General features: G+C 34.9%; 1 protein-coding gene across 1 annotated transcript; it reads right to left on the bottom strand.

The window, feature by feature from the left end:
• Nucleotides 1-18,009: 18,009 nt before the first annotated feature.
• Nucleotides 18,010-20,809, bottom strand: LOC113771242. Its single transcript, XM_027315846.1, has 3 exons — nucleotides 20,300-20,809; nucleotides 18,975-19,127; nucleotides 18,010-18,912 (listed from the first exon to the last, which is right to left on the bottom strand). The coding sequence occupies exons 1-3, from the start codon at nucleotides 20,807-20,809 to the stop codon at nucleotides 18,010-18,012; spliced, it is 1,566 nt and encodes a 521-aa protein (XP_027171647.1).
• Between the last annotated feature and the right edge of the window lie 4,912 nt (nucleotides 20,810-25,721).

The following is a 25,721-nucleotide window of genomic DNA, read 5'->3' as shown; positions in this document are numbered from 1 at the left end:
ATTTTTACCTAAATTGATCTCTCACGAACATCAAGCTCGATTCTTAAATCACCGAAAGTACCTCAACTCTCACAAATTTTTAATATCACCGAAATTGCTTTCAACAACTGGTTGAATCACAATAAAGACATGCATGAGAGCCTTCTATTTGTTTTAGAGCATGTGATTGGGTAGTAGCAACAAAGTTATTCCTAAAACACTTCCTGAGGCATTGCATTATTTTTCTTCAATTTTTTCGATATTTATTTCTTTTTAAAGGCATTCTCCCATGATTTAGAGTCGATGGGATTTTACAATTTCTAATAAAAAGAGATTCAAAGGGATTTGATAGAGCAATTGAAAACCTATTTATCAATAGCTGATGAAAGATATCATGTTATATCGACATATCAAAAATTATAATATAAAAAACATAAATTATAACTAATTTATTTTTCTCGATTTTAGAAAAAAATTTTCTCCCATCTTGTACCCTTAAAATTGTTGAGTGCTTTTATAGAATAGTGTTTTTCATATAGTTTAACACAACTTACAAAAAAAAAAAAATCTTTGTGAAATACAAAATACAATTATTAAAAACTATTACCCTTTCTGCGCTTTCTTACTTGCCAACCGGCTATTCGCTGGAGATCTCGTGTCATCTTTCCTATTGTTTTTTGCCATCTTTGTCATATTCGCATAATTTCCTTATTTCTTCTCTCATCTCTTCACACAATTTTGTTATTCACTTTCCTTTTTTGACTTTTCTTGCCATTTTTTAACTACTCACTATTCTCTTCATCTCTGCCTCTCACTTTCTATTCTTGCAACTTAATTTTTTATCCCTTTCCCCTTATCATTCTCCCAAACCCTTGGATAGCCCCCAACCTCTATTCCTACATGGCCAACCTTCTCTATTCCCACTTCCTCTACTTCTCCCTTTCTCTTTTACTTGTCCAATCAGAATAATGTAATATCAAAGTTTTTCATTCTAAATATATTATGTTATAAAAAATCTATAGTTTTTTCTTATATATTTATAAAATTACATACATATAAATGTATAAAACATGCTCTATGTGTGTTGAAATTTTCTTTTTTGTAGTGATTGAGATCAACATTTTTCACATCTATTGGTCTGAGAGTCCTAATTTTTTTAATTCAAAATATAACTTAACATATTGTCAATGTTACACTATTGTAAAGTGAATTTGGTGAGTAAAATATAAAAATAAAAATTCAATACAGAAGCATAAAACACCAAATTTAATTATTTTTCATAAGCATTTTGAATTGAATAATTTCAAATTTTCAACAAAGAAGTTGAATCCATATTCTATTGTTATTTTTTTTTTATTTTTGGCAGAATTGGTGTCGTTTTTATTTTTTGTCAAAAATGAAGATTTCAAACAAAATTCTCCATGTCCAAATGGTAGGAGTACTTTGTTTTTTAGTTAGTGATTTGATAATTTAGGTTTCATGAATGGTATCATTCTTGAATTTTTAAATCCATGACCAATGAATATTATTTCCTTTTCATTTTCCATATAATTTGCCCTCTTAGTTAGAATTACTATGTTGAAGACAAAATATTATTACTTACTTTTTTACTTTTAGTTGTTTTGGTGATGTTTCCTTTCTATTTAAGCTCATATTAATAGACTTCAAACCAAATTCCTATATAAGTGGAACCACTTCTCACTTTTTGAATTCAAAAGGCATGAAAGGACATATACCAATTTTTTTAAAAAATAAAATTCTATAAAAAAAATGAAGAGTTGGAAGCAATCTAACTTAACGATACTAAGAACCCCTTCTCAAATTTATATAAATATAGATTCTCAAATATAATTAAAAAATAAAAATAAAATAATTCCTACCACCATCCATTGCCATCCAACACCATCACCACCCTCTTCCTCCTCTCTCTCTTTCTCTCCATCCTCCCTCCTTCCTTCTCTCCCATACCTCTTCACTCCTCTTCTCTCCCTTCTTTCCCACTTGCAAAACCTTCTCCCTCCCTTATAAAAGGGTTGCGACCTACAATAGCCACCATATCTCGTCAAATAGGGCCAGTAGCAACTGAAGCATCTCATTGTAGAAGCGGGAGGGGTCTGGGTGAGGGTCACACTTGGATAAACCAAATTTCAATAATTCAATGATCCAAATTGTGCTACACTATATCACTAAGTGGTGTGGTACAGTATAGACCATTGGGTCTTTGAAAATCGAGTCTACCCAAGTTTTGACCCAATTGACAAGTGAATATTTAACGTATATTTTGTACAAATTTGGTATGAACTTTTGGTATGTTTTGAAGAGATTAAAGCCATATTTGAACACTTTTGATGATAATTGATTAAATATTGTTTAAGTGTTCAAAATTTGATAAATGAGTGGATTAATGTATTAAATTTGGTGAAATTATGAAGGATATTGATATATGGAATTCATGCGCGAGATGAAAGACAGGTAAGGATCATCCGGAGTACAAAGTACAAAAGAAATTAGGAGCAAAAATGAAGAAAAAAGAAAGAAGTGAAAAACTGGAAATTTGGTTAACACGGATCCGAGCTCGGATTCGTGTGAACAAGGGGCAATCCGAGCCCTCGTCTGTGTTTCTGAAACAGTGCATCCGAGGTCAGAAGATCCGACGTTGGATCCATAGGAAAAAGGCCTCGGATCCTAAAGATCCGAGCTCGGATCTATCTTTAGCCCTCGGATCAGTCTCTCTCTTCAGCAAGTGGCACAGCCATTTTTCTTTACCTTTCTCACAACTTTTCCAGCTATTTTGAGGGACAGAAATCGGTGGCACATGCTTCTGCAACAAAAAAGAAGACCAAATGAGTTGTAGACAAAAGAAAACATCATATCTTTGACTTGTTTTTTTACAAAATCTGAGTGGAGGAAATTATGAAGTGAGAGGAATAGACTTTCTACCACCTTTTATGCAGAAACACAATGGAGAGGCAAAAACAACCCTACGTAGCTAGTTTTCCTTCTTGTAACTAGTTTCTCTCTAGTTAGGAGTTCTTGGAGAAATATTTGGAGTTTTCACTTGTAATCATCTTGTACAAGAACATAGTAAAAATTGGAGGGCTTCACCATCAATTGGCTAAGCTTTCTTTTATCTTTCTTGTACTTGTACTTTATGATGTTTTGCATTAATAAACTTATGAGTTTGATTGCTAAATCATTCATGAGTAGCTAATTTTCTTTATCTAGGGAGTAGATGAAACTTATGGCTAAATAATATGAATTTAATGTGATTTACACTTGTTATATCTTGTATTAACTTGTCTATTTATGTAGTAGTTATTACTTGTTATTGATTGATCACCAATAGCATGTTTATAGTTGTTATTATTCAATGATAATTGGTAGCAGCAATGGAAAAACATGAGTAGAGCTTAAGTTGTATGTTCATGAAAATAGAGATACACTTAAGTGGATTACTTAGCATTTCATGAAAGAAAACAGAGGAGTATTAGTATTTCACCATGAAAATATGGAAAACTAAACTACTCTAGGCCATTTCATCATGATAATGAGACTTGGTAAAATTGGAAATGAATCCCTGGCTAATCAAGAATAATAACAAGAGGTGAATTTGTTATTTGTGTTGTTTATGCCATAAGTGGAATCTACTTCCCTAGATTCATTCTTAAGTGAAACTTCTCCATTTGCATTTAGCATTTGTTAAAATAGAATTGCAGATCAGATTTGTAGACATCTGTATTACATTTTCATGATCAAATTCATTCAATAGTCTAAATAATAGAGAAAATGAGGACTTAGTAATTGTTTAAATTTGTAAGTCCCAAAGACAACCAAGAGGGGGAGTGAATTGGGTTATTCAAAATCTTAATCAGATTTAGGCAATTTTTGCTAAATGAAAATTTCCTTCTTTTCTAGTAATGATCAACCAAGTGGATTAGAAGACAAGAGCAATATTGATCAGAAACACAAGTATAAACAAGCAATGAGAATTTTATTAAACAGAAAAGTAAATTGGGGAATCAAACCAAGTGTCTACCAAGCTATCCTCAAACTTGAAGACCACACACTAGGAAGAGCAACTTCTCTTTGATGGAAGACGATCAACTAGATGTACAATGGAGGGAGCACTTCCTCCTTGCCCTAAGCTAAGAAGTTTTACAATCACTCAGAAAACCCTCAACAAAGCTACACTAAAGATCCTTTCAATCACAAAAGAAATGCTCACCAGAAATTCACACCACTTTAAAACAAATCTAGCTTTGGAGACTATTTTTTAGCTAAAATATCTCTTGAGATTTTGTAAACAAAGTGTGCAAAAGTCCTCCCTTCGTTCAGAACAGTTTGTTTTTAAAGGGGAACAGAAATGAGCTTCATTAAAGCTTCCAACGGATAGAAGGCAGATGAAGGGTCAGCTAGCCGTTGGGGCTTTCGGACGTCCGACGATCAAATCATCGTCCGAACCAATCGTCCGAAAATAGCCAAGTTGAAGTTCGGACGTCCGATGAGATTTTTGTCGTCCGACAGCACAGCGTCCGATCGTAGGCCGAGAGCTAGCAAGTTATCTTGGAATTTTTCGGACGTCCGATCTGGTTGATATGCGTCCGAGGTGTGCGTCCGATCCTTCCGGACGTCCGACAGTTTCCTTTCGGCCGTCCGACCTGATTGTCCTGTTTTTGCTTCTCATTTTGGTTGTCTTGCATTTCATGACATATTTGAACCTGATTCTTGGATAGACAGAAACACTTGTATTTGAAGGAGGTTAGATAAACATTTCAAAGTACCAAGAATGACAAACTAGACATACTTAAAAGACAGTATCTTTGATCGGAACAAAACAATGACTAAATTCATTTATATTATTTCAATCTTGTTTGCCACATCCAAAGCATCGTAGACTGGAGTCAATCAAACATATGCTTTCCTTGTTCCATCAGGCCTGATCAATCTTGGTCAGTATAAACGAACTTTTGTGATCATCAAAACCAAGAATAACATTCTCCCCCTTTTTGATGATGACAAAACAAAAGTTTGAAATGAAATTTTATGATTGCAATGAAAACTCCCCCTTTCAAAATAGACAAGAACTCCCCCTGTCTTAGTGAATCACAAAATTTGAAAATTTTGAAAAACTCCCCCTCACAAAGCTGCCCATCCGAGTTAAACAATTAAGCATATCAGCCACTCCAAATTTAAACAATCAATCCAACATATCCTAACATCACCAATCATCAATCATGCCAACATCACCAATTATCAATCATCACTCAATCCAATCATTTGATACCATATCTCCCCCTTTTTGTCATCACAAACGGGCAACCAATCACATCAACATATCCACAAATTCACAAATTTAGACAAGTTCACACATCAAAACTTAGACCATCAATCAGAATAGACAATCCACAAATTCATTACATTCACATAAGCAGAATAGACAATCATTCATCAAAATATTCAGACATCCATCAAAACAGTACTTAAACATCCAAAACGAAACTTAAAATATCCATTACATTACATATTCATTGTTGAATACCACGAAAACATAAAAGAGACAAACAAAATGCAAATGTCCTAAATGATGAACTAAGTGGATCCAGGTGTCCTCCGAGAGAGCTGATATTGATCAAGATCCTCCTCTTCAGTTTCTTCATCATCTTCAGCAGCCTCTTCAACTGGTGCCTTGCCTTTATCTGATGTAGAGGTGCCATGAGGAGTCACAGGGGTTGAAGAACCAGGATCCGGAATTGATGAACTTGGATCAGTGGGGTGTGACTCTTTGTCATGGGAAACTTCCTCAACTACAGGGGGGAAACAGGAGGTTCTTTTTGTCTAGGAAGGCAGTTTGTTGCTCAGAGGACATAGTGAGCATTAGACCATGTTCTAGAAGAAGAACATGCTGTTTGAGTTCACGAAGGAGCTCAATTACTTCATCACTGGAAGAGGAAGATGCCTTAGAGGCAGATTTCCTAGGATGAATGGGAGTGAGTGGAATAGATGAAGGATCATGTGCAGCCTTAGACCTAAGTTCACTAGAAAATGCACCCTTATAAGCCCACAGATTATCTTTGAAAACAAGATTTTTCCTTTCAAAATACCCTTTTGTAAAGGCATAAGAAGATGCTTCTTTAGGACAAACACCTAGAATAGGGACTTTGTTAAACTCAAAAATCTTTTGAAGAAACTTTCCATAAGATAATTTTCTGCGAGAATCAGTGGCATAGCGAAGTAAGAACTTGCACATGACAAAACCAAAATCAATACGAATTTTTTCTTGAAAACAATAAAAGAGGTACAACTCCATTTTGTTTGCATCAGTTCTATGGCCATCAGTAGGCACAAGCAGGTTTGAAATGATAGAAAAAGCAATTAAATTCACAGGGGCCAGATCATTCAATTTAGCATCAGCAGGTGAGGAAAAACTTCTTTTGAAATAGGTTAACATTTTTGTCCCATCAAAATGATTTGCCACAGTCGGGAGCTCTTCATAGGAAAAGAAATTAGCAATCTTATCTTTGCATAAACGTTCAATGGTAGTATTTAAAATGGAGTTCACAATTTCAGAGTCAATGATTAAGTCTACCCCATTAACCCTGGAAAATATTTCAGTTGGGTCAGAACCTTTCCTTAGATTGGCAAAAAATTGATGCAACATATCAGGAAAGTAGACATTTGGCATAGAAATAAGATGTGACCATTTCTGGAAAGCAAATAGACTCAGAATGGATTCTAAACCTATGGAGCGAAATTCAGAGGGGTTTACAGTTCTTTGAGGGATGACACCCTTCTGGGATATCCAGGAGTATTTGTCTTTCGCAGCATCATCAAAGAATGTAGGAGGAGGGGCTGATTTTGGAGGCGGTTGAGAAGATGTCCCCTGTCCAGATTCAGGCTGAGAGGAGGGTTGTGGTGTAGGCCGTGACATTTGACCCTTGATAGCTCCTCTTTTGAAGCGTTTGGATGTCCGTTTGACAGTGGGAAGACTCTCATCCTCATCCCTGAGTGGATGCTTGCGTCCGGCAGTAACTTTTTCTCCCCTTAGATTCACCATTGTGCGAAATGTGTGGAATGAGGGATGCAAATGATGCACACAGCAGTAGGGAAGTGAATCGCACAGAAATTTTGGGACACAAAGTCCTTGAACAAGATTTGACAGAGCGGTTATGAGAAAGTAGGGTTTTGAGGGAAATTTGGGAATTTACGAAATGTTTTGCGATTCGATGAAATAATTAGGAGAAATGAATCGCAATCAATCAGGAAAAGTTTTGTTTGAGTCAATTTGGGAATGAGAGCTTCAGAATGGTATGAATTTGAGAGTGAGAAATGAGAGGGTTTTCGTCCGAGAGGAAATAGAAAAGAAGAGTTTGAAGCAAATAAGGGAGAAAGTTAATTTAAAAAGTGAGCCGTTGCACTGTCGGACGGCCGAACGAAGTTGTGCGTCCGACAGTTGCGTCCGAACAGGCGCAATTCTGGAAAATGGCTGAAGAACATCATCGGACGTCCATTCATCTTCTTTCGGACGTCCGAAGACTTTGAGAAATTTTAGGATGATTTTTCGATTATTCCTAATTTTGATCTTAGATGAATGAACTGATCTAATGGCAGAGCTTTGGTAAAAATATCAGCAAATTGATCTTTAGAACAAACATAATTTACACATATGTCACCTTTTTGAACAAGATCACGAATAAAGTGATGCTTTATATCTATGTGCTTTGTCCTAGAATGATGAATAGGATTTTTGGTCAAATTTATAGCACTAGTATTATCACAGAATACAGGCATGCAGTCATACAACAATCCAAAATCATTCAAAGTGTGCTTCATCCATAAAAGTTGAGCACAACATGCACTAGCGGCAATATATTCCGCTTCGGTTGTAGACAAAGATATTGCATTTTGCTTTTTACTAAACCAAGAGACTAAACAATTTCCAAGAAAATGACAAGTTCCACTAGTACTCTTTCTATCCACACGACAACCTCCAAAATCAGCATCCGAATAACCGTATAGTGCAAACTCATTAGATCTAGCATACCAAAGACCATAGTCTAATGTACCTTTCAAATACCTAAAAATTCTTTTTACAGCATTCAAATGTGATTCTTTTGGACAAGATTGAAATCTAGCACACAAGCAAACAGCAAACATAATATCAGGTCTACTTGCGGTTAAATAGAGTAGGCTTCCGATCATACCTCTATATTGCTTTTCATCCACATGATTACCTTCTTCATCTTTGTCAAGCTTTGTAGAAGTGCACATTGGAGTTCCAACTTGCTTTGAGTCCTCCATGCCAAACCTTTTCAGCAACTCCTTGGTATATTTTGCTTGATTTATAAAAATTCCCTCAAGAGCTTGATGTATTTGAAGTCCAAGGAAGAAATTTAATTCTCCCATCATACTCATTTCAAATTCACTTTGCATAGTGGTGGAAAAATCCTTGCATAGATACTCATTAGTAGCACCAAAAATAATATCATCAACATATATTTGCACAATAAGAAGGTCATTCAACACTTGCTTAGTAAAAAGTGTGGTGTCCACAACACCCCTTTTGAAACCATTTTCAATCAAAAAACCACTTAGTCTTTCATACCAAGCTCTTGGAGCTTGTTTTAGACCATATAAAGCTTTAGATAGTTTAAACACATGACTTGGAAATTTTGTATTTTCAAAACCGGGGGGTTGATCCACATATACTTCTTGATCAATAAAACCATTTAAAAAGGCACTTTTAACATCCATTTGAAACAATTTGAAGCCTTTAAAGCATGCAAAAGCAAGAAGCATTCTAATAGATTCTAATCTTGCTACGGGAGCAAATGTTTCATCAAAATCAATTCCTTCTTCTTGTGCATATCCTTTAGCAACTAATCTGGCTTTATTTCTTACAACAACACCTTTTCCAATTGTTTTAGCTTTCACATCATCACCAAATGTCACTTTTCCACTTGATCTTGATTTCAGCTTTATGAACAAAGAGGGATCACCGGTCATATGCCTTGAACAACCGCTATCAATGAACCATTTGGACTTGTGTGAGCATTTTTCCTGAAAAGAGAAAGTGTTTGGTACCCATTTTAATTTTTGGGTCCATAATAGTTAGCATTATATCTAACTAACCACATGCATTTCATCCCTTTGTTCAGATTTCTTTTCACATAGCAATCACTTTTCAAATGCCCTCTTTGACAACAAAAACCACACATAATGGAAGAGTCCTTAACATGTACTGGTTTGACATATCTTAATCCACCTTTTCTATATGTTGTGAAACCATGTGCATTTTTGTTGTGTGCAAATGTTCTTTGAAAAATAGTAGGATGTGTAGGTGACACGTTCCTTTTGATAAACTCCTGCTTTCTTGCTTTCAAAGTCTCATCCAAGTTGTCCATTCTCCTTTTTAAATCACCATGTCTTTCCTTCAGCATTTTACAAATATTTGTCTTTCTATCAAGCTCATTCTGAACATCAAATCCGGCTCTTACAAGACATTCATTGTCAGTTTTTAGTTGTTTATTTTGTTGAAGGAGACATGCATTTTCATGAATGAGAAAAGCAATTTTCTGTTTTAGCTGCTTGTTCTTATCATAAGATTCCTTCAAAGCATTATGCAGTTTTTCAACAAAGGATTCAAGATCATCATCTTCTTCATCATCACTTTCAGATTGAGAGTGTATGGAAGTTACCTCATTATCTCCAATAGCCATGAAGGCCATTTGAGCTGATTCTTCCTCTTCTTCAACTTCCCCTTCAGAGTTGCATTCATTCCAAGTAATCTGGAAGTTGTTGAATCTTGGCTTTCGATCAGCTTTTCCATCTTTCATTTTCTTCATGGGGCATTCGTTTGCATAGTGTCCAGGCTGTCCACATTCATAGCATTTGTCCACTTGCTTCTTGTTGAATTCTTGTTTTCCTTTGTTCCTTGCATTTGATGAATAATTTTGGAATTGATTGCTAGGTCCTCCCTTTCTGAACTTCCTTTTATTCAAGATTCTTTTGAAGCCTCTTGTGATGAGAGCAAGATCATTATCATCACCATCCGAATCTTCATCATCCAAGTGAGCTGGATCATCTTCACTTTGAGTAGTCTTTAGAGCAATATTTCTTTTTGCTCTAGCATCCTCTTCCTCCTGCACTTTAGATTTCAGTTTTAACTCATAAGAGGTTAGTGAGTTAATGATAGATTCAATAGGCACAGAACTTAAATCCTTAGCCTCCTCTATTGCAGTCACTTTATTTTCCCATTCTTTGCCCAATGCATTGAGAATTTTTCTGTTCTTCTCTCCCAAGGTGTACTCTTTGCCCAACACCTCGAGATCTTTGATCAAGTCAGTGAACCTGCAAAATATTTTGTCAATATCCTCAAGAGGTTCAATCTTAAAAGATTCATACTTTGTGACCAAGATGGCCTTTCTCTGTTCTCTCACATTGTCACCACCCTCATGGATTTCTCTTAACTTATCCCACATTTCTTTGGCTGATTTACAGCCTTTCACTCTAATTGATTCATTTGAATCTAAGGCACTATAAAGAACATTCATGGCCTTGGCATTCAATGTGAGGTTAGTCCTGTCTTGAGCATTCATTTCAGCTTTCATTTTTGGCCGAAGCAGCCCTGTATCTGCATCAAGAAAGTTAGCTTCATGCGGTCCTTCACTCACAATAAACCACAGTTCAATATCAATAGATTGCAAAAAAATAATCATCCGTTCTTTCCAGCTAACATAGTTGGAGCCACTGAACATGGGAGGCCTAGTAACAGATTGCCCCTCAACAAACATAGCATGACTGGTTGTCATCTTTACTCCAAGCCGTTAGAGCTTAATCTCAAGGAGACCAAGCTCTGATACCAATTGTAAGTCCCAAAGACAACCAAGAGGGGGGGTGAATTGGGTTATTCAAAATCTTAATCAGATTTAGGCAATTTTTGCTAAATGAAAATTTCCTTCTTTTCTAGTAATGATCAACCAAGTGGATTAGAAGACAAGAGCAATATTGATCAGAAACACAAGTATAAACAAGCAATGAGAATTTTATTAAACAGAAAAGTAAATTGGGGAATCAAACCAAGTGTCTACCAAGCTATCCTCAAACTTGAAGACCACACACTAGGAAGAGTAACTTCTCTTTGATGGAAGACGATCAACTAGATGTACAATGGAGGGAGCACTTCCTCCTTGCCCTAAGCCTCACTTAGTCAAGCTAAGAAGTTTTACAATCATTCAGAAAACCCTCAACAAAGCTACACTAAAGATCCTTTCAATCACAAAAGAAATGCTCACCAGAAATTCACACCACTTTAAAACAAATCTAGCTTTGGAGACTATTTTCTAGCTAAAATATCTCTTGAGATCTTGTAAACAAAGTGTGCAAAAGTCCTCCCTTCGTTCAGAACAGTTTGTTTTTAAAGGGGAACAGAAATGAGCTTCATTAAAGCTTCCAACGGATAGAAGGCAGATGAAGGGTCAGCTAGCCGTTGGGGCTTTCGGACGTCCGACGATCAAATCATCGTCCGAACCAATCGTCCGAAAATAGCCAAGTTGAAGTTCGGACGTCCGATGAGATTTTTGTCGTCCGACAGCACAGCGTCCGATCGTAGGCCGAGAGCTAGCAAGTTATCTTGGAATTTTTCGGACGTCCGATCTGGTTGATATGCGTCCGAGGTGTGCGTCCGATCCTTCCGGACGTCCGACAGTTTCCTTTCGGCCGTCCGACCTGATTGTCCTGTTTTTGCTTCTCATTTTGGTTGTCTTGCATTTCATGACATATTTGAACCTGATTCTTGGATAGACAGAAACACTTGTATTTGAAGGAGGTTAGATAAACATTTCAAAGTACCAAGAATGACAAACTAGACATACTTAAAAGACAGTATCTTTGATCGGAACAAAACAATGACTAAATTCATTTATATTATTTCAATCTTGTTTGCCACATCCAAAGCATCGTAGACTGGAGTCAATCAAACATATGCTTTCCTTGTTCCATCAGGCCTGATCAATCTTGGTCAGTATAAACGAACTTTTGTGATCATCAAAACCAAGAATAACAAAATTGCTCCTCGTGGGATCGATCCGATACATACCCTACATTACAGTTTTGGCCGGTATACTTGCAGCTAACGGGTATAGAAATCGGATTTAAACTTGCATTGATATAAAAATCCCGTCACCAATAGTGAAGGGATGGGAGGGGAGGGAAGAGGAAGAAGAGGGAGAGATAGGGAGAAGAGAGAAAGAGGGAAAGGATGGTGGCGGTACTGGTGGGTGACTTTTATTTAATAATAAAAAATACCCCAAGAATATTTAAAATTTTAAAAACACCTCAACAAACAACTACAATAATATTTTTCTTATATATTGCTACAATAAAGATTATGAAAAACAGCTCCAAAAATACCTAATCCAAAAGTTTTTTTTTTAATTTCTCTTCCTCTCAACGTTCACAATGGCTCATCCTCCTCCTCCATCATCTTCTTTTCAATATTAATTGCCAATTACCAAACTTTCTCTTGACCTCTTTGATACAAACCCAAATAGAGATCCATCATGTTATTTGAAGTTTTTGATGGACGGCTCTATAGTTTAGTATCAAAACTGTACCAGTGGTGTGGGAATTAATAAAATATAGAAGAGCAAAACTTGTCAACTAATACAGCCAAAAACTGAGCAATAGGCTACAGGGTTAAAAGGTAAAAGAAGAGTACTCGTTGTTCAATAAAATAAAGTGCACCTCGGGGATATCAAGAGCACTTGAGCTTTAATTGAGCGGTTCTTTTTGACAAACTCCAGAGACTTTAGCAGATGAAATATATCAATAACACTCCGTGTGGGCATTATCAAGAATGAACAAAACAAAACAGATCACAGTTCCGAGTGAATTTTTTGGTACAATAGAAATCTTGATATGGGTAGATGTTTTATATTTTTCGTAAAAAAATTCACTATACTTTACTTTGTTCTGTTAACTATGATACTTCAAATTAATGCAGCAAATACAAAGTAGCCGTAATATATTGTATTTTTGCCATATTCTTTTTTGTTCATTTTTTATTACATATATTAATATTATATTTACAAAAAAAATATAGACTCAATGAACTGAATCAACTCAATTCTCTCAACTTTCATATGATTAGGGGTGGCAATCGGATCCAAATCGGGGTGACTGGTCGGTTTGAGACCTGAGTGTAATAAAGAACCCACTGACCTGAACCTGACCCATCAAATCGAAACAGGTTAAGATACTTGACACAAACTCGAAAATTTCTGATTGGCGGGGCGACCCGAAATGACCCGAAACTTAATTTTAATTTATTAATTTATCATTGTAATTTCTAATAAAATCAATTTCGTACAAAACTGATTACATAATCAAGTAATAAGAATTTAAATAAATAATCCCAAACCAAATCTAAAATAAATCAAACATTGTAAAAGTGTTTTATCCCAAACCAAATATAAAATAAATTAAAATAGTATAAAAGTAAAAAATAATATAATAATTATTTGTCCAAATATAATAACTTTAACTTCACTCAAGTTAAATAAATTCATTTAGGATTAAGTAATTAATGCCTTTGGAAAAAAATTAAATTTAAGTGATTAATGCCTTTGGAAAAAAAATAACTTAGTTTAGTTAGATAAAATAATTTTTATGTTTATTAAATTATTATTAATTCGCAAACGGGTTATTGAGTCATATTGGATTGCAAGGCTCCATTTTTTGATTAATGTATTAATATTGGATTTACAAAAAGTATATAGATTTAATAACAAGGCTCCATAACATATAGGATTGCAAAATAAGCTGAATTGGCTCAATTTTCGCAACTTCCAGTATGATCTTGAGCTCCATTAGCTTTTATTCTAAAGCTCGAGTTCAACATTATTAATCTCGAGCTTGAGCTTGAGAAAAATAATAATGAGTGATCATTATTTTATTTGTTTAAAAAAAGACATTATAACATAAATGAATAGTCATTTATAACAAGTAATAGAAGTAAATAACTTCAAATTATCATATGATCAAATGGAGCAAACGAACTCTATATGAAATGAGAGACGAATAATCTTGTTATCTAGCATTTGTTAGGCAGTGTCATGTTAGATGTTTGGTTTAACCAAAAAAATGATAGGGGTAAATTAGTCCAAAAAATTAAGTGTAATTGTCATACCCAAGTTAGTCCAATACATAAATTTTGTGCAAATTGGGGCGGGTTTTTTTCCCAAAAATGTTATTTATTTCTTTAATATGGGTAAATGTGTAAATAGCAGCGGTTTGTTAACTGTATGACCATATCAATCAAAAATCATGGTGTATGATTAGTTTAAACAAATTAGTTCAAAACTTAATTTTTTATTAGTTATGGTAAATAAAGCCAAAATTCTGCAATTTTATTAATATCTAGTTAACATAGTTTATACGATTGTTTGAATAAATTATTATATAGAAAGTGTTGCATTAATGTTTGTAGATTGTAATAAAAGTAATATAAGATGGCACAAAGAGTCATTTATAAAAGAAGAATAAAATAGTCATTTATACCATCAATTTGTTAAAATATATTCATCCATTGGAGCAAATGAACTCTGCATGAAATGAGAGGCAATTACTCATCTTTGGATGAGTAATCTTGTTATCCAGCGTTTGGTTAGTTTTGCGTTAGACGTTTAGTTTAACAAATAAACATCAATATATATTCTATCAATAATAGCATGAGATGGAATTACTTACTTGAGGATTAAAAAATTGCTTTTTGGTACAATGCAAATCTTGACAACGATCTTGAGCTCTATCAACTTTCATTTTAAAACTTGAGTTCAACATTAATCTATGATAGTTTGAGCCTAGTTGAGCTCGAAAAAAATAATAGCAAGTGATCATTATTTTATTTGTTAAAAAAATAGTTATTTACTTCTCTTATTTTAATATGGGTGACTATTCATTTATAACATAAATGAATAGTCATTTATAATAAGTAATAGAAGTAAATAACTTCAAATTATCATATGATCCAATGGAGCAAACGAACTCTCCGTGAAACGAGAGACGATTACTAATCTTTGGATGAGTAATCTTGTTGTCCAGCGTTTGGTTGACAGTGTCAAGTTAGATGTTTGATTTAACAAAAAAAAATTAGGAGTAAATTAGTCCCAAAAATTAATTTTAATTGTCATACCCAAATTACTCCAATACATAAATTTTGTACAAATTGGGCTGGGTTTTTTGCCCAAAAATGTTAATTATTTCTTTAACATGGGTAAATGCGTAAACAGTAGCGGTTTGCTAATTGTATGACCATATTGGTCCAATATCATGGTGTTTGATTAATTTAGACAAATTAGTCCAAAAAGTAATTATTTATTAGCTATCATAAATAAAGCCAAAATGTCGCAATTTTATTAATATGCAACAAACATAGTTAACTACATATTAATTATATGATCTTGTATTAATATTTGTAGATTGTAATTAAAGTAATATAAGACCATATCGAATTGAGGAAATGGACGAAATCCAAACGTATACAATTCATTAGGGGGAAAAATTGGCGCAAATGCACGAGATGGAATTCTATTTCAAACAAGGAAAGTTTTCACAATTGCCGCACTTTCACTTCCCACCAACATGCCGATGTGTGGTAGGAACCGTGAATTTGAGGGACAGTAGTTCATCTCCTATAGGCTTGTGCTTGGTGTGGCCTCCGTTTTCAATGCCGATACCACCATCCCTATACTCCGAGTCTATGTATTAGACAAAATTGTAAAAGTCAATGCCGTTAATCTCCTATAGGCTTGTACTTTATCCGAAAACAAGCTTTGCAATTTGTTCTAAAGTCGGGTTTTGCCTCCCTCTGTCTATTTTGAAGATTTTTCCATTTTGGATTGCGCTATCCTTCACACGAGCACACCCATTTTCTGTATTTCAGAATCTTACCGTCAAACATCTTGAAATCACTTTTGCGGATGCTAAACCCAATTGCTCTTGCGCATGTGTTATAAAATAGCTCGGCATGTGACTCGGACGAAAATGTCATTTTCATCACTTCATCACTCTCAATGTCATCCATGCAAAATTGATCGAAGGCCATGTCAATTGCAGTGTTCTCGACATTTTCTTCGCCCCCAATCTCTCTACTGCCATTTTCTTCCACATCTACATATGAGTCTTCTGGATATTTATTTAAATTTAACATTGATTGTCTTCCACACATGCCTCCGCTCTCTTCCATTTTTATTCTACAAAATAGAAGATTGACGTTATTATATAACATTCATGTACTGCCAAAATTGGTAATCAATACTCACATCCTATTTATTACATTTCATTCCCATGTAACTAGACTTAGTACTTCAACTTCACATGATATATGAATTCAATAATATAAACACGCCACTTTTAAACTTCACTTCTTCCACAAAATTCATAATTAAATTAATTATACAAAAGAATGTAATACATGTCATTCCTTTTTTTTTCTTTCAAAAAAATTAATTAAATCTTTAAACTTAGTCCTACCAAAGAAAAAACAATAGAGTAGCAGGAAAAAACATTGACTAATTTACGACTCCAGAGTTAGTAATAGGATTTAAAGTCTTAAAAGAAGCTTTTATGTTAATTATCCACCATTTTCTCCCACTACCTTACTTACAATAAAAGTCATAAGTGGACGAAAACAATTTACTATTTCATCTGGACACAAACTCATTCACAATTTGGTTGGTTAATTTCTTCCAATGCTTTCTCCCTAATAATTTATTCCGATTCTTTCTTCCAAATTGACATACATGAAAACTATGTCCTTACATAGTTTTTATTGTCTATCACATTCCTCTGTTAATATTTTAATTTATTACTATGACATCAAATCCATGTCCTTAACGGAACCAATAGTCAAATGGTGACCCAAAACTTAGTGAAAATAATTAAACAAAAAATTAGTTGCATAAAAATTGACTATTTTGTACTTCGTAAAAATTAATCAAACAAAGAGATGCATATCCCACCGCATAATGCGAGACCCACATATAACATTTTCCTCTAACATTACTGATTTATCTAATTATTTAAAAAACATAAACGTGGTCTTTATCAAAATTTAATAAATATTACTTACCTTTTTTTCGATTTTGGGAGGTTTTCTTTGTTGATTTTCCACCTACTTTTCTTCCATATACATTGTGATGGATCCTTGCCATTCTTGAACAATTTATAGTATAGATTCAAAGTAATGCCATTTATTATTTCCAACAACCATTTTAATGCATTAACTCTTTAATAACTCATTTCCAAACGCTCGAGTGGCTGTTGGTGAAAACATTGAATGCAACTTGGACAGCAAACCTTGGAACTAATCCTCCGACCGTCTAGTTGTGGTACAACTAAATTGAATTTTATCTGATACAAATTTGTTGGGAAGACCATAAATTCTTATGACGTGGATGGTAGAATACAAGAACATGCTCTTTTGTTTCTTTAAGCCAGGCCCCACTTCTCTCATTTTTTAATACACATGTTCCCGGTTATGCATCTACAACAACCGGTCATGACCCAAGGCAGAAATAGGACATTTTATATGAACACTTATGTTCATCGATCATTGCAATTATCGTTTGTTGAGGTGTCAGTCCCACATTGGACAATGACGAATACTACGTGTCTAGTATTTCTCTCAATACTAGATTGCAGATGGATCCGTTTTTGATATGTCTTTATTCAAAAATGTCTCTTTGATTTGTCACTTACGTTGATAAATGGAATTGGAATTTGAGAAGGGATTTATGGAATTGGAATTAGAGAAGGGATTTATGGAAAGCTATATAAATAGCGAGAGGTCAAGTAGGATGGTAGAATATCATCTTGTTTTTTTTGCTATGTTTGTTATACCTGGGCATTTGAGCCCAAAAAAGTATATCCATGAGTTTTAAATTTACTATCCCTTTAATCCATTTTTTTTAAATAAAAATTTATTCAAATAGGACGGAAACTAAAAAAGTACAAGGATTAAGCCACTGCTATCTAATGCCTGATATATGGGACCCCTAGCCTGTCTAACCCCAAGAGAACTTTAATCCTACGTGGCAGAGATGCTTCCTCATTGTACAACACATCGTGGCCCAAATGAGCCGAAGCAATTGCATCAGCGACCATATTCGCTTGACGATAAACGTGACTGAGTGTCGCTTCCAGATTCGTCAGTATAGATCGTATCCTCCGCAGAGCGTTGCATAGCGGCCAGCATGCCAAAGCCTCCGAGGCGACCATTCGAACGAGAGCCTCAGAATCGCTCTCTACCCTTACCCCTGTTAGATGCCTTTCCTGACAATAGGTTAGCCCTGCCAATAGAGCCAGTGCCTCAGCATGTACCACACTCGCCTCCCCGAACTCCTTGTAGAAGGCAAAGATCATCTTCCCTTCGTTGGACCGGACTACGCCTCCTCCAAACGCTCCAGTTGCAGTGACACTCGCATCCGTGTTCAGTTTCAGATAATGCGCAAGAGGTTTGACCCATGCCACCAGGTAAGGCCGCCGCACTGCTGCCGCACGCCTCCCTCTAGCCCAGACACAATCCCCGTCTCCCCGAAACAAGCGCCCTAGCTTCTGTGAGTCCCCCAATTGCTCTATTAGGTTTCCCACTTGCCATATAATACTCTCCGCGCTCATCCTCGATCCCTCGAACCTCGTATGATTCCTAGCTCGCCAGATAAACCACAGAGCCACCATAGGAATAATCACCCGTATATGGTTCTCGTTCACCATCCGATGGGACAAGAACCATGACATTAGCAGGGGGAAATCCCGTGGAACCCCCTCCTCAAAATCCCGAATTGTTTGCCAAAATGACCCCAGATAGAAGAGGCCACTGGCCCAGACCCAAATAGATGTTCCCCTGTTTCCCGAGCCCTTCCGCAGCAAGAGCACCTGGACCCCAGATGAACGCCCTTCCACTGCAGTTGGTCATCCAGGGGAATCCATTTGTTTACCAAACGCCAGACGAAGAAAGAGAGCTTCTTTGGTAAAGCAGAACTCCAGATGTACTTGCTTATCTGCGATCCATTGCTCTTCTGGCGAAGCTCCTCCAAAGCCACTGACACCGAGAAATTGCCAGTGGGTGACCCCTTCCGAACCAGTTGATCCTTCAACGTTGGGAACCATTTGATTTGGCATGAGTAAACAACTTTTAGCTGGAACAACTTACTTTATTCAAGATGCAAAAGCATTCATGTGTGCAAGAAACTTTTTTAGTTGATGATTCATGAATGTATACACTTTTTTTAATTATACATGTGAAAAGGTAGTGGACAAAAAGTTCCATATATATATATATCAGGATTTTAACATGTTAATGTTAGGATGATTATCTAAATTTAACCACTGGTGAAAATCATTACCTTTAAACCCAAGATCTGTATGGTGATTATTAAGAAATACATTAACTGTAAAATAGCGGAAGCGTATCTGAATCCATATTGATAAATTTGATACTTGAATCCCTAGAGATTTTGGGGTGGCCTTCCAGGTCAACAGGTATTCACCGATCCTTTGAGAGAAGCCTTTAGTTTCTCTCTGGTATCTTTCCTGACGATGGGATATCAGGGAAGAGCTATTTTGTGGTATTAGAAAATACGACAACTAAAACGATACCTGTGACCTGTGGACCATAACCCTATTTATAAGTAATATTTTGTTACCTTTTGGAGCCCTATTTCAGCCCATCATAGAAATAGAAACCCTTAAGTATCTACACATTAAAAACCCACATCCTATTAGATATATTAAACCCAAACTATATTTGATCATTTTAATTGGATTTAATCTTAATTGACAGTTTGCAATACATAATTATTCACATATAAGTCTAATGTTGGATTAAGGATCCAACAATCTCCCACTTGGACTATATGTGTAACCTTATAATTATGTTTTACAATTAACCGTATGAGCTCAATTTTACTGTCATTATCACAATGTATCTGTAACCAATTCGGTCCATCAATTACACCAATATAGGATCAAAGCGGCCTTTGTTACAATTTCGTAACTCGACTCATCAATGGTCACATATATCAATGCAATTGATTGACATGAATCATGATGTGTATATGTAGCATGGAAATTTCATGTAATATGATAAAAAACATGCCTATTTCCAATTGGTCTACCTTAAATTTTCATGAGATCAAACCATACCAAAATCAGAGTGTAAATAAATTCAAACTTTATTTATGCATAAAATATCCTTAAATCCTTAATAACTGAAAAATATCATAAGAGCATTCAAAATAACAAACTCTCACTAAAACTGTACATCATTTAATAACACGACACCCATATGAGTAGTATGTTCATGAAACAATTTGGGTGGCAATCCCTTAGTAAGCGGATCCGCAACCATGGAGTTTGTCCCGATGTGTTCTATCGATAACTGTCCATTCTGTACTCTTTCTTTAACAGCCAGAAATTTGATATCTATATGTTTAGATTTGGTTGAGCTCCTATTGTTATTGGAATATAAGACTGCTGACTTATTGTCACAGAATAATTTAAGTGGTCTTTCAAAACCATCCACTACACGTAATTCTGTGATGAAATTTCGCAGCCAAATTCCTTGGTTGGATGCTTCATAACAAGTTATAAATTCTGCAGCCATAGTGAAAGATGCTATGAGGGACTGTTTAGCACTCTTCCAAGAAATGACACCTCCAGCCAACAAGTACACATAACCTGACGTTGACTTCATAGTATCTTTGCATCCAGCATAATCGGAATCAATATACCCAATGATCTCTAACTCATCTGACTTCCGATACGTGAGCATGTAATCATTTGTTTTCTGTAGATACTGTAAGACCCGTTTGGTTACTTTCCAATGATCTAATCCAAAATTACTCAAACATCTACCCAACATGCCAGTAATGTACGCAATGTCCGGACGCGTACATATTTGAGCATACATTAAACTTCCTACTGTTGATGCATAAAGAATCTTTTGCATCTCTTTTTTCTCAAAAGTATTTTTGGGACACTGTTCAAGACTAAATTTGTCTCCTTTAGTCACAGGGGTGTCACCTGATTTACAATTTTGCATGCCATATCTTTTAAGGACCTTTTCGATATAACCCTTTTGTGATAGTCCTAAAATATCCCGAGAGCGATCACGGTGTATCTGTATGCCTAACACAAAAGATGCATCACTAAGATCTTTCATCTCAAAATTCTTAGTTAGAAATTTCTTGGTTTCATGCAATAGATCAATATCGTTGCTGGCAAGCAAATGTCATCAACATACAATACCAGAAAAATATACTTACTCCCACAGAACTTATGGTATATGCAATCATCCACTAAATTCATCTCAAAATCAAATGAGATGATCACTTGATGAAATTTGAAATACCATTGTCGAGATGCTTGTTTGAGCCCATAAATGAATTTTTTAATTTTGCAAATCATATTCTTTGGATCGCCTGATACAAAATTTTCTGATTGCACCATATAAATCGTCTAATCAATGTTACCATTGAGAAACGCTGTCTTTACATCAATTTGATGTAACTCAAGATCGAAATATACCACTAGTGCCATGATAATTCTAAAAGAGTCATTTGAAGAGACCGGAGAGAAAGTTTCTTTATAGTCGATACCTTCTTTTTGTGTAAATCCCTTGGCGACAAGACGAGATTTGTATCCTTCCACATTGCCTTTCGAATCCCTCTTGATTTTAAATATCTATTTACAACCAATAGGTTTCGTACCTTCTGGCAATGGGACAAGATCCCAAATATCATTGTCCTGCATGGATTTAATCTCTTCATTCATGGCATCGATCCACTTTTGAGAATTTGAACTTTCCATGGCTTGACGGAAGTTGATTGGATCATCTTTCATGAATCCAATGTCATCTTCATGTTCTTGGAAAAAAATAATGTAATCATCTGACACTGCACTTCTCCTTTCTCTAGTGGATCTTCTTAATAGCACTGGTTCTTGGAGAAGAAGAGTTTATTCTTCTATAACAGTTTATTCTTCGACATTGTCTTGATTTGTTATGTTATGATCTTATTTAAGAATAGGATCCTGAACAAGATCAATGACACCTGTGAAAATATTAATATATTCTTCTTTAAAGACAATGTCTCTTACTGTATTTTCTCCTCCAAACTCGATATCCTCAAAAAATCGAGCATTTTCTGTCTCAAAAATTGATTTGGCTGTGGGATCATAAAACTTGTAACCTCTGGATCTTTCAGAGTATCCAATAAAATAACAACTAATCGTCCAGTTTCTATTCATTTGGCCTGTAAGGCCTTGTCTCAACTGGACACCCCCAAACATGCATATGCTTTAAACTGGGCTTTTTCCTTGTCCAAAACTTATAAGGGATTTTGATAGTTGTTTTAGTTGGAATTCTATTAAAAATATATGTTGCAGTCTTAAGTGTTTCACCCCATAGTGACTCTGGTAAGGTAGAATGACATATCATACTCCTTACCATGTTTTTAAGTGTTTTATTTCGTCTTTCAGCCACACCATTCATAGTAGGTGAATCCGGCATAGTGTACTGTGGGACGCTATCGCATTCCTCTAGGTATTTAGCAAATGGTCCTGGACGTTGCTCACTTGAACCGTCATATCTACCATAGTACTCACCACCACGGTTAGATCTGACGCTTTTGATTCTTTTGTTGAGTTGATTCTCAATTTCAGCCTTAAAATTTTTGAACACGTCCAGTGACTGTGACTTTTCATAAATGAGATATATGTAGCCATATCTTGAAAAATCGTCTATGAACGTTATAAAATATTGTTGACCATTCCAAGCAATGTAGAAAATGGCCCACAAATATCTGTATGTATAAGTTCTAAGACGTCTGAAGACCTATTGGTTTCAAATCTCTTTTGATTGTTTGTTTCCCCTTTATACAGTTAATACAATCATTAAAATCTATAAAATTTAAGGGGTCGAGAATTTCATTTGACACAAGCCTTTCCATTCTCCATTTGGAGATATGTCCCAATCTCTTGTGTTATAATGCAGCTGAATTCTCATTGGCTAATTTTCTTTTAACTCCTCTAGTACTCAAATGCAGAGATTCATTAAATGAGGCAATCGTATCAATTAAATATAGATTATCGTAATGCATTAAAGAACCAGAACCAACCAATTTTAAATCATGAAACAATTCAAATTTTTCATTTTTAAATGAACAAAAATAATCAAATTTGTCCAAAGCAGAAATAGAAATTAAATTCCGTCTAAAAGACGGTACAACAAATGTCTCATAGAGATCCAAATAAATTTCGGTCTTTAACAATAATCTAAAAACTCCAATTGCCTCAACTTGAACTGTTTTGCCATCGCCCACGTAGATATATATTTCATTATCATTAGGTTTTCGGCAATTCAGACAATCCTGCATAGACACACTGATGTGAGTTGTTGCACCAGAATCTAACCACCATGTGTGTCTAGGTACCGAAATTAAATTAACTTTAGAACAAACCAAATTAAGAAGCATACCTTTCTTAGCACGCCAAGCGTGATAGTTGGTGCAATGCTTCTTTTGATGCCCTTCATCTCCACAGAAGAAACAACTATTCTTTCCCTGATCATTTGATTTCTTTTGTTGTTTCTTTTATGGCATTGTACCTACAGTTCCTTTTTCTTTTTTTTCTCTTAAGTCCATTGCTTTTATTATTAGTGGTTGACATCAGATGAGCATTTTTTGTCTGCTCTTGCTTCAACCTTTCCTCTTTCTTTACACAGTGTGAGATGAGTTCATTTAGAGACCAAATCTCATTTTGACAGTTGTAACTCACTTTAAATTGACTAAACTGTGTAGGAAGAGATATTAAAATCAAATGCACTAGTAACTCTTCAGAGAGTTTCAACTTAAGTGCATTTAATTTTGAAACAAGATGAGACATCTCCATGATGTACTCTCTGATATTGCCTTTACCACTATATTTCATTGAAACTAGACGTGTACGTGTCAAGAGCGTACTAATTTCAGTCTTTTCGTTCTTGACAAACCTTTTTTTCAATGTCCTGAAGGAACTCTTTAGCGGTTACAGTTGTTTCTAACATTGTTCTCCTGAATGCTTCTGGAACGACCTTTTTAATGATCATCAGACACAAGCGATTTGATCTCTCCCACCTTTCATTATTTCTCTTTTCATCAGAGGTACTCTGATCTGTAAGAGGTGGGGGAGAATCAATTCTTAACGCAAGGTCGAGATCCATTACTCCAAATACTATTGAGAGATTTTCTTTCCAGGACTTGAAGTTTATGCCATTCAGCATAGGAATATTATTGATGTTGGAAGTAATATTTGTAAGATCATTCGCAATTGAACAGAAAACATGAAATAATTAAAACAATCTCACATACACCAAAACAATAATAAATTTAAATAAAGGTAACCCCATCTCAAGATATCGATATTCCATTAATATTTTGTCTTTGGACAAAAATATTAATTTCTAAGTGATATCTTGGTGCAGTAATAAATACTGATAATAATAACATGTCAAAAATAAATTTTTCTTTGGGCCAATTATAAATCACATGTAAAATCCAAATAATTATCACGTATTTATTACCACAAGTGCACATGTAACTTCATTAAATATTGACCTTCCTTTGGGCCGATCAATATTCATAAAATTACTAGTACCCAACTAATTATATTTTAAAATAAATTAATTTTCATAATAGAGGTCACTTTGGTGGCATATTATTTCAATTAATTTATTCCAAAAAATATATAATTATACCAATATTCAAATTTAAAATTATACAAATTAACCAAAATTTTGATCAAAGTCAACTTTAGTTAACTCTGATCAAACCAATTAATTGGATCAAAACTTATTGAACCAAAGATCCATATCCATAATTTGACCCAAAATTATCATTCAAGCCCAAAAAAAAAAATTTTTCTTGAAATTCATAAGTACTTTATAAAACTACATATTTAATGGGCCACACATATAGATTTTATAGGGCTTAAATGTCATAATTAACTTTATTAGGATTCAATTAAATTAAAGAAACCCTAATTTCTTTAACATAAATATATACATATTGGCTCTTAAACAGAAGATGCAGTCCAAAAACAGTAGTAACAATTGACGATCACATATAAAAATTAGCCAACTAAGTATCTTAGTAAAATATAGTGGCTAAAGTTTGATTACTGTAGGGTCCATTAGAATGTCACAGCAAAGCAATAGATTCGTGTGTTAATTGAAGACAATGGATTGGCCAGTACATGTTGAAGATACTAGGACTTCAAAACACAAAAGTCAAAGCACGGGTCAACAACCGTGAACTAAAAATTGTTAACATGAAATAAAATTAACTTGTCCATAATGGTGGAGGAAAGGACAAAGGACTTCCCGTGGCCAGAAGACAAATTAGCTTACATCATCACAATCATGCGAATTCGACAAACATTATGCTATCGATGGGGAGTTTCACCTATGTTTTCAGACTCGGACCGGGTATCGATTCGATCAGGGTCAGGGGTCAATGGGTTCGACCGGGGGTTAAAGCGGATGACGTCATAAATAAAAATCATTTAGAAATTAAAATATTATATTTAAAATATCTAAGATCGTGTTAATATTAACAAAGGTATATTCATATATGTTTAATGTTTCAAATGTATTTAACAATAAAATACAAAGAAATTAGAATAATCAAGGAGCAATTTATATTATTTAA

Source organism: Coffea eugenioides, chromosome 1 (assembly GCF_003713205.1).
Source record: "Coffea eugenioides isolate CCC68of chromosome 1, Ceug_1.0, whole genome shotgun sequence".
In the NCBI taxonomy this organism is placed as follows: Eukaryota; Viridiplantae; Streptophyta; class Magnoliopsida; order Gentianales; family Rubiaceae; genus Coffea; species Coffea eugenioides.
Note: the sequence above shows the minus strand (reverse complement) of the source record. Positions and strands in the feature narration are given on the sequence as shown.

Excerpts from the sequence above, each read along its gene's own strand:
- LOC113771242 (XM_027315846.1), bottom strand. The coding sequence starts at position 20,809 with ATGCTCACGTATCGGAAGTCAGATGAGTTAGAGATCATTGGGTATATT. Across the intron at positions 19,128-20,299 it reads GTGTCGTGTTATTAAATGAT|GATCAACTGGTTCGGAAGGG; the intron begins GTACAGTTTTAG and ends CCAACGTTGAAG. Across the intron at positions 18,913-18,974 it reads CTTTCTTCGTCTGGCGTTTG|GTGCTCTTGCTGCGGAAGGG; the intron begins GTAAACAAATGG and ends TCTGGGGTCCAG.